The following is an 8,957-nucleotide window of genomic DNA, read 5'->3' on the forward strand; positions in this document are numbered from 1 at the left end:
TGGAGCTTACAAAGAAATATCAAATACGGATCAATTCATCTCATAGGATGGCGGTTCCTGCCATATTCCCACTTGCGTACCCCTAACTTCAAACTGGTTATTTAATAGGCTATTTATGAAGAATTGAAGCGTTCATGGCGAACCTCAGGTCGGGAACCACGGTTATAGTCGACGTATTCTGCAAAATTGCAGAAAGAAAATTGTGTCATCCTTTTCTTTCCAAGTGGATCCACTATAGACAACCCAGCAGTGTCCTTTACGTTTGTCGGAAAAAACAAAAAGTTATTGCCACTAGATATTAGGGCTGCTCCGTTGTGGTTTAAGTTTCTTCGCTTTTTTCTAATACTCGTCTGAAATTAAGATCGAAAGAAGCTATGAAAAATAAAACATTAACATTCGTTTTGTCTTTGAAGATGTTGGACCTCAATCAAAAGTATGCACTTCGGTATTTTCCCACCAATTCTTATCTCGGTAAAACAATGACACATGACGTAACATACAATTTTCAAGCGTGGTGCACCTTACTAATGAGTGACGTAGAGAAGAATCTCATCAACACACAGCAAAAAATCATCAAAAAAATATCATTTACGTCTTGAAATAAACGGTGATACAGACACAATGACAACATCTACCGTGATGTGCGCTATTTAACAATTTCCTGCTTAATCGTCAAATTTTTAAAACTTTTTCCTAACAACGGGAATAATCTTTTAAAGTCTGGAAGACGAATCTTATTTATCGGTAGTTTGGCGGCTACTACTGGCTTTCCTGCCGGCGGTATGGCTCTGGCGCCTAAACAGTCTTCCCGAAGACATTCATACGATTCGTCGTAATAGAACCGGTCAAAGCTATTTCCGCTGTACGACTTGCGCTTCCGGTTTGAGAGCATCAAGCGGCAAAGTCTGACGTCACCGGTCTCTGCGTAAAGCTCGGCAAGTTTTAAAGTGCGCTCATCTGGCTCTTCTATCCACCTGAAATACTCCCTGTACGCTGTATCGTTTGAGTGAAGATAGTTGAGGTATTTAGCAAGGGAGGTTGGCGAGTCAAAGTCATCGGTGTGGATAAAGGAACCAGTGGGAGCCAGCTCCGTCAGATCCCTTTTTGACGCTCCCCAAACCACCGGTACCCTTCCGTGTAGAAGAGAGTTATTCCAGAATTTCTCTGTGACGTAATCTTTACAGTATCTAGTGTTTTCAAAGGCCATATAAAACTTGTAGGTGTCAAGTTGGTCTTCAGTTTTAGCCTGGAGCTGCAATTTATTATTGAAGCATCGTCCGTAACGATCTACGGACAAGCCAGCATTGACCAGGGCATTAATATAAACCAATCGCATTCGAGTCCCATAGATGGTATTGCAGTTACTGACCACCCAAATCTAAAAAACGTCTAAAGTATTAAAGATCTCTTTATGGACGCTATACTGTACGTTAATGCCTTACGATAAAGCGTTGTTAGTGTTGGTTTGTCAATTTTTTTTTACAAGTGTTGCCCGAATACCTGTTGTATGAACGTGTTTACGAATTTTACGCTGAAAGTAATGTGATCGTATATGTAAGTAATTTAAACGTATTGCGGCTTAAATTTCGTCTCGATGTGTAAACAATTGTTCATGCGGCTACTTACCGCCATTTTCCTTTTCCTTGCCAGCTTTTGATCCACCCAAGATTTTCCGGACTCGATAATAGACTTGAGCCCTGCCGAGTCAGGATAAGGATAAAAAACGTCAGAGTCCCTTCGATGAGTGAAAGTCCAATTGATGAAGTCATTACCGTAGACCCTCATCGCGTGCCTCCCCTCCGCGTTCTTCACCCAGGAGGGGCTTTCCAGGGAGTAGAAGACAAAAAGTTGATTTGGGTCCCTGAACGTTTAAACCTTTTTATACCAAGGATCGTGGCCTGGCTTAATTAGTGGCGAACGCATGATAGGACGCATAACTGCAGCGAAGCTTGTTTATGAGTATCTTTGATTTTTAAGGGTTGGGCGAATAAGACCGTATTGGTCCAAGCTTGATTCTCGTGGTAGAAACGTTATTGTTATTTCATTTGTTTAAAATCGACATTTTTTGCGACAAAGAATCCTAGGGCCCAAGTGTTCAGATGTGTAAAGTGAAATGTTATTTCAAAGACTTATTTTCTTCACATGTGTATAAAAATTCCGTAGCTATCGGTTTGATAGACTCTATGTGGCACGGCGTAGCCTAATCAGGCTTTAAACCAACCTGTAATGCATCCATGGTCTATCTCGTTCCATGGGTAAGTTTGTGAAATGAAAGACAACTGCGCCAGCTTGTGGAAGTAACTTCCGATTGTTGGTGGCCACGCAACCTCCCATGTTGTAACCTTCCTTGAACCCCATGCTCGCTACACCCCACGGATGGTTCCAAAACAGTATCAAGGTACGGTTTCTACAGAAAACTTTTTAGCTGATTTTTTCGTCACCGAAACAGAATAAAATAGGTTAACCGTTATGGAATTTATAGCACTCTTTCTATTTTAATATTCCAAACAGGTCTCATACTTCTTATCAATCAGTGGCTCCAGTGTCTTTGTTGGTAAGCTTGTTTCTTTAAGCGAAGTATTGCGTCGCTTGTGTTCTTGTTGCATAGGGGACTGTTGTTTCGTCACAATGGACTTTTCATCTTTGGACAGATGGTTGATTGTGGTAGATCTGTATCGGGACGTAACAGGTTTATTCAGTTCACTTAATTATTATGTTTCCCGCAACTTTCCTTAGACTACGATTAGAAAATATTTTATTCATCTTTTATTGTATCTTAAGTTTGTATAAGTTCAGTTTCAATTAGGCTATTTAATTTACTTTACAGGCCTACATATATCTCCTCACCCCGAGGCCACCTTTAGCTTTGTTCCTTTTTGAACCTGAAGGACCAGCAGGCAAGACAAATAAAGCATAAACAAAAATGAGACAATTAAAAAAGACCATTTTACTAGAGTTCTCTTTCGCACAATTTTGCGCATTCCAACGTCCGAAGAGTTTAAGTTGCTTCAAATCTAGCTTTGTACAGGAATTCGATAAAGACAAATAAAAAAGTTATTCTCAACTACAAGTAGGCTATACATCGCTTGCCGAAGAGCTAGGCTCTAGAACTTCTCTGCCAGCCTGCTGTTGTCGGTGGCCTTATAGGAGAGCTTAACAATCAAGTACAGAAGTTTAATGAAAAAGCACGCGCAAGAAGTTATCAATGGTTTAATTTAATGAAGTAGAACGATCGACCACAAGGACCTGTCAATCATGCTTTTAAAACCATCTTGCCTTCGACCTTAACGATGCGAACACGTTTAAAAGAATGGCGTCTTTCATCTAAGATTTAAACCAGGCCCCTTCAAAGTGATGGGTTTGGGTTAGTCGACAGGCAACACTACCCAAGCGTTTTAAAATCGAAGCAAAATTAGTCTTTCCTTTAACCCTATCCAAACCGGGCTCGCGACTTTACTATTTTCACTAAGTGTGGCCGACCCTGCACACACATTTTCAATCGTTAATTACTCGAAAACTATACGTCGTAAACTGATCGGATTTTTACATGTTAGTAGCAAAAAAATCTGGCTTCCTGTATACATCATAATTGTAAAATTAAAGAAAGTGCATTTAGTGTAAATTAAGTATGTCTACAAGTGATACATTTCTAGAAGTTTTTCTTGTTACGCCGCGCCACTTTTGTGCGGAAAACCAGCAGACCGCGAGAAGAGAAGACAAGAGAATAGTTAGTCGAGTTAGTGGTGCGTAAATGAGTAAACGAAAACGATTCGCCTCAATGTGGAGAGAGCAAAATTATGAAAATATGACAATATATCAAAAATTACAAAATCCAACTTCATAAAATGAACATGGACCGATAGCTGAACATTTTTTAGGAAAAGTAAACAAATTTCAAGTTTCTACACCAAACAATGCTACTGTACCCCACGTTCTACTGTGACTGTGTGCAGGAGAATCCACACCTGGTGTAGATAGGGTTAAGTTGTTTGCCGAATTCCAGAATTCACGCGCAGGCGGTATTAAGAGGAAATAAATACTTAAAGCATAAATACGTAAATACTTAGAGCATTGTTTTGTACCAAACTATGTTCCCGTCTTTACCAACGAGCGTTTAATTACGGTAACTTGTGACGTAACTTTACCAAGGAAAGCGACACGGTGGTAACAAGAGGGCGGTCAACTGAGCTGCTAAAACGCTACAAGTCGTTCGAAGCGTGAGAAAGTTATTAACTATGAGAAAATGTCTGTTCACTCTGAAATATCTGAAAATCTTTACATGATCAAAGATAAAAAGACAGAGGCTGTTTAGGTCGCCACTGTGGTTATATTCTAAGTATCTACTGTCGTGGGAACCCGACAACTTTGTCGAAAAACTGCAAAAACAGCGACACAATGTATCTTCTGTTCAAGAAGCAAAAATAGCGTCCTCCCCATCTTAATATTAAAGATGGATCTCCGATTAACGCGATTTATCCCACCCAGGTATCGCGACACGGCGGAAGACAGCGAGTTGATCACTTGGATGTGGCAGACCCTGGAAGAGTTTAACCGGGAGGAGAGAGTGCTCTTCCTCAAGTTTGTGTCCGGAAGATCGAGACTGCCAGTGTCGCCGGCCGACCTTCCTCAGAGGTTTCAAGTCCTCAAGATAGAACGGGTAAAGTTGCGGCTATTGCGTCACAATGCCACATTATTTGCTCACACTTGCTTCCAAGTCCGTAGATTTTCCGCCAAAATTTCTTCAATTTACCTGTTTAAAATTATGACGTAACGATCTTCTTCGTTTTTTAGCCAATAGACAGCCTTCCAACCAGCCAGACCTGCTTCTTCCAGCTGCGGTTGCCACCGTACAGCAGTCAGGCGGCTATGGCGGAGAGATTACGTTACGCCATACGTCATTGCCGTTCCATTGACATGGATAACTATATGCTCTTACGTAACGCTGACGACATCGTTCCCAACGAACCGGATATGTGACGTCGTAACTTTGGACGTCACCAGAAAATGAAAAATTTAATTTTGTCCTTTCATATTGGTAATTTTTACGTTAAAACGATAGCTAAGTTTGTTTTATTTTCTACCTTCTTGTATTAGTTTCGTTTTATGTCTATAACCTTTAACCCCCAGTGTTGTTCGTTCGTTGAAGGCTTGGTTGACCTATGACCCTTGCACACTGTGATGTCATTGGCTGCCTTTTCGTCAGTAGTTTCTAATCAAATGTATTTGTAGATCACATGTTTGTTGTCTTTGTAAACTTTTGAAATTATTATATCAAACTTGCCGGAATAGTCGATTTAAATCTCACTAAGCTGAGGTTGGAAATATGCATGCAACAACACAGTTTCATTTCTGTCACAAATTTGAAGTATTATTTTAAAATTATCGTTCTTGTATTTTTGTTTGTTTTTTGCACACGAAAAATTGCAAAGCTTTCATTCGTAATTCACTTTGTAAAAGAACTTAAGTTTCATCGGCTTTCCCGTGTAATAGTTAGACTGCTAACTAACCCTCGTGTACGTGTCGTCCGCACCTTTTCCAGTTTCATTTCAATAAGGCCGCTGTGAATTACAAGTGAAATTTCAGACAATTTTATCAAATTCTACCTTGACCAGCTTGAACACAGCGTGGAGCTTACAAAGAAATATCAAATACGGATCAATTTATCTTATAGGACGGCGGTTCCTGCCATATTCCTACTTGCGTACCCATAACTTCAAACTGGTTACTTCATAGGCTATTTATGAAGAATCGAAGCGTTCATGGCTAACCTCAGGTCGGGAACCACGGTTATAGTCGATGTATTCTGCAAAATTGCAGAAAGAAAATTGTGTCATCCTTTTCTTTCTAGTGGGTCCACTACAGACAACCCAGCAATGTCCTTTACGTTTGTCGGAGAAAACAAAAACTTATTGCCTCTATATATTAGGGCTGCTCCATTGAGACTTAAGTATCTTCGCTTTTTTCTAATACTCGTCTGAAATTAAGATCGAAAGAAGCTATGAAAAATAAAACATTAACATTCCTTTTGTCTTTAAAGATGTTGGACCTCAATCAAAAGTATTCACTTCGGTATTTTTCCACCGAATCTTATCTCGGTAGAACAATGACACATGACGTAACATAATTTTCAAGCGTGGCAAACCTTACTAATGAGTGACGTAGAGAAGAATCTCATCAACACACAGCTAAAATTTTCAAAAAAATATCATTTACGTCTTGAGATAAATATTAAACGGAGATACAGACACAATGACAACATCTACCGTGATGTGCGCTATTTAACAATTTCCTGCTTAACCGTCAAATGTTTAAAACTTTTTCCTGACAAGGGTAATGATCCTTTAAGGTCTGGAAGACGAATCTTATTTATCGGTAGTTTGGCGGCTACTACTGGCTTTCCTGCCGGCGGTATGGCTCTGGCGCCTAAACAGTCTCCACGAAGACATTCATACGATTCGTCGTAATAGAACCGGTCAAAGCTATTTCCGCTGTACGACTTGCGCTTCCGGTTTGAGAGCATCAAGCGGCAAAGTCTGACGTCACCGGTCTCTGCGTAAAGCTCGGCAAGTTTTAAAGTGCGCTCATCTGGCTCTTCTATCCACCTGAAATACTCCCTGTACGCTGTATCGTTTGAGTGAAGGTAGTTGAGGTATTTAGCAAGGGAGGTTGGCGAGTCAAAGTCATCGGTGTGGATAAAGGAACCAGTGGGAGCCAGCTCCGTCAGATCCTTTTTTGACGCTCCCCAAACCACCGGTACCCTTCCGTGTAGAAGAGAGTTATTCCAGAATTTCTCTGTGACGTAATCTTTACAGTATCTAGTGTTTTCAAAGGCCATATAAAACTTGTAGGTGTCAAGTTGGTCTTCAGTTTTAGCCTGGAGCTGCAATTTATTATTGAAGCATCGTCCGTAACGATCTACGGACAAGCCAGCATTGACCAGGGCATTAATATAAACCAATCGCATTCGAGTCCCATAGATGGTATTGCAGTTACTGACCACCCAAATCTAAAAAACGTCTAAAGTATTAAAGATCTCTTTATGGACGCTATACTGTACGTTAATGCCTTACGATAAAGCGTTGTTAGTGTTGGTTGGTCAATTTTTTTTACAAGTGTTGCCGGAATACCTGTTGTATGAACGTGTTTACGAATTTTACGCTGAAAGTAATGTGATCGTATATGTAAGTAATTTAAACGTATTGCGGCTTAAATTTCGTGTCGATGTGTAAACAATTGCTCATGCGGCTACTTACCGCCATTTTCCTTTTCCTTGCCAGCTTTTGATCCACCCAAGATTTTCCTGACTCGATAATTGACTTAAGACCAGCCGAGTCAGGATAAGGATAAAAAACGTCGGAGTCCCTTCGATGAGTGAAAGTCCAATTGATGAAGTCATTACCGTACACTCTCATCGCGTACCTCCCCTCCGCGTTCTTCACCCAGGAGGGGCTTTCCAGGGAGTAGAAGACAAAAAGCTGATTTGGGTCCCTGAAAGATAAGATCTTTTTATACCAAGGATCGTGGCCTGGCTTTAGTGCATGGCGAACGCATGATAGGAGGCATAACTGCAGCGAAGCTTGTTTATAAGTATCTTTGATTTTTAAGGGTTGGGCGAATAAGACCGTATCGGTCCAAGCTTGATCCTCGTGGTAGAAACGTTATTGTTATTTCATTTGTTTAAAATCGACATTTTTTTGCGACAAAGAATCCTAGGGCCCAAGTGTTCAAATGTGTAAAGTGAAATGTTATTTCAAAGACTTATTTTCTTCGCATGTGCATAAAAATTCAGTAGCTATCGGTTTGATAGACTCTATGTGGGACTGCGTGTAGCCTGGGTCAGGCTTTAAACCAACCTGTAATGCATCCATGGTCTATCTCGTTCCATGGCTAAGTTTGTGAAATGAAATACAACTGCGCCAGCTTGCGGAAGTAATTTCCGATTGTTGGTGGCCACGCAACCTCCCATGTTGTAACCTTCCTTGAACCCCATGCTCGCTACACCCCACGGATGGTTCCAAAACAGTATCAAGGTACGGTTTCTACAGAAAACTTTTTAGCTAATTTTTTCGTCACCGAAACAGAATAAAATAGGATGACCACTATGGAAATTATAGCACTCTTTCTATTTTAATATTCCAAACCGGTCTCATACTTCTTATCAATCAGCGGCTTCAGTGTCTTTGTTGGTAGGCTTGTTTCTTTAAGCGAAGTATTGCGTCGCTTGTGTTCTTGTCGCATAGGGGACTGTTGCGTCGTCACAAGGGACTTGTCATTTTTCGACAGATGGTTGATCGTGGTAGATCTGTATTGGGACGTAACAGGTTTATTCATTTCACTTAATTATGTTTCCCGCAACTTACCTTTGACCATGATATGAAAATATTTTATTCATTTTATTGTATCTTGCAAGTTTGTATAAGTTCAGTTTCAATTAGGCTATTTAATTTACTTTGTAGGCCTAGATATTCATCCTCACCCGGCGGCCACTTTTAGCTTTGTTCCTTTTTGAACCTGAAGGACCAGCAGGCAAGATAAATAAAGCAAAAAAATAAATGAGACAATTAAAAAAGACCATTTTACTAGAGTTCTCTTTCGCACAATTTTGCGCATTCCAACGTCCGAAGAGTTTAAGTTGCTTCAAATCTGGCTTTGTACAGGAATTCGATAAAACAAATGACAAAGTTATTGTCAACTACAAGTATACATCGTCTTGCCGAAGAGCTAGACTGTAGAACTTCTCTGCCAACCTGCTGTTGTCAGTGGCCTTATAGGAGGGCTTAACAATCAAGTACAGAAGTCTAATTTAATGGTTTAATTTAATGATGTAGAACGGTCGGCCACAAGGGCTTGTCAATCATGCTTTTAAAACCATCCTGCCTTCGACCTCAAAGAAGCGAACACGTTTAAAAGAATGACGTCTTTAAATTAAGATTTAAACCAGGCCCCTTCAAATTTAT

General features: G+C 40.3%; 3 protein-coding genes across 3 annotated transcripts; 1 reads left to right on the forward strand and 2 right to left on the reverse strand.

The window, feature by feature from the left end:
* Positions 1-228: 228 nt before the first annotated feature.
* On the reverse strand, positions 229-4,239 carry LOC143461873 (alpha-(1,3)-fucosyltransferase 7-like). The gene is made up of 5 exons (XM_076959785.1): positions 2,848-4,239; positions 2,521-2,670; positions 2,222-2,407; positions 1,627-1,861; positions 229-1,378 (listed from the first exon to the last, which is right to left on the reverse strand). The coding sequence occupies exons 1-5, from the start codon at positions 2,979-2,981 to the stop codon at positions 647-649; spliced, it is 1,437 nt and encodes a 478-aa protein (XP_076815900.1). The 5' UTR covers positions 2,982-4,239; the 3' UTR covers positions 229-646.
* Positions 4,240-4,435: 196 nt separating this feature from the next.
* Positions 4,436-5,587, forward strand: LOC143461874 (putative E3 ubiquitin-protein ligase HERC1). Its single transcript, XM_076959786.1, has 2 exons — positions 4,436-4,657; positions 4,792-5,587. The coding sequence occupies exons 1-2, from the start codon at positions 4,451-4,453 to the stop codon at positions 4,975-4,977; spliced, it is 393 nt and encodes a 130-aa protein (XP_076815901.1). The 5' UTR covers positions 4,436-4,450; the 3' UTR covers positions 4,978-5,587.
* Positions 5,588-6,193: 606 nt separating this feature from the next.
* LOC143462535 (alpha-(1,3)-fucosyltransferase 7-like) lies at positions 6,194-8,734 on the reverse strand. Its single transcript, XM_076960741.1, has 5 exons — positions 8,477-8,734; positions 8,153-8,302; positions 7,854-8,039; positions 7,254-7,488; positions 6,194-7,006 (listed from the first exon to the last, which is right to left on the reverse strand). The coding sequence occupies exons 1-5, from the start codon at positions 8,608-8,610 to the stop codon at positions 6,275-6,277; spliced, it is 1,437 nt and encodes a 478-aa protein (XP_076816856.1). The 5' UTR covers positions 8,611-8,734; the 3' UTR covers positions 6,194-6,274.
* Between the last annotated feature and the right edge of the window lie 223 nt (positions 8,735-8,957).

The sequence above is a fragment of the Clavelina lepadiformis genome, chromosome 6 (genome assembly GCF_947623445.1).
Source record: "Clavelina lepadiformis chromosome 6, kaClaLepa1.1, whole genome shotgun sequence".
Lineage (NCBI taxonomy): Eukaryota > Metazoa > Chordata > Ascidiacea > Aplousobranchia > Clavelinidae > Clavelina > Clavelina lepadiformis.

What these genes read in the sequence shown, in the direction of transcription:
- LOC143461873 (XM_076959785.1), bottom strand. Translation starts at nt 2,981, where the DNA reads ATGCGCAAAATTGTGCGAAAGAGAACTCTAGTAAAATGGTCTTTTTTA. An exon ending in AAGCTAAAGGTGGCCTCGGG is followed by an intron (nt 2,671 to 2,847) that starts GTGAGGAGATAT and finishes GTCCCGATACAG; the next exon opens with ATCTACCACAATCAACCATC. An exon ending in GAGCCACTGATTGATAAGAA is followed by an intron (nt 2,408 to 2,520) that starts GTATGAGACCTG and finishes AGTTTTCTGTAG; the next exon opens with AAACCGTACCTTGATACTGT.
- LOC143462535 (XM_076960741.1), bottom strand. Translation starts at nt 8,610, where the DNA reads ATGCGCAAAATTGTGCGAAAGAGAACTCTAGTAAAATGGTCTTTTTTA. An exon ending in AAGCTAAAAGTGGCCGCCGG is followed by an intron (nt 8,303 to 8,476) that starts GTGAGGATGAAT and finishes GTCCCAATACAG; the next exon opens with ATCTACCACGATCAACCATC. An exon ending in AAGCCGCTGATTGATAAGAA is followed by an intron (nt 8,040 to 8,152) that starts GTATGAGACCGG and finishes AGTTTTCTGTAG; the next exon opens with AAACCGTACCTTGATACTGT.
- LOC143461874 (XM_076959786.1), top strand. Translation starts at nt 4,451, where the DNA reads ATGGATCTCCGATTAACGCGATTTATCCCACCCAGGTATCGCGACACG. An exon ending in AAGTCCTCAAGATAGAACGG is followed by an intron (nt 4,658 to 4,791) that starts GTAAAGTTGCGG and finishes TTCGTTTTTTAG; the next exon opens with CCAATAGACAGCCTTCCAAC.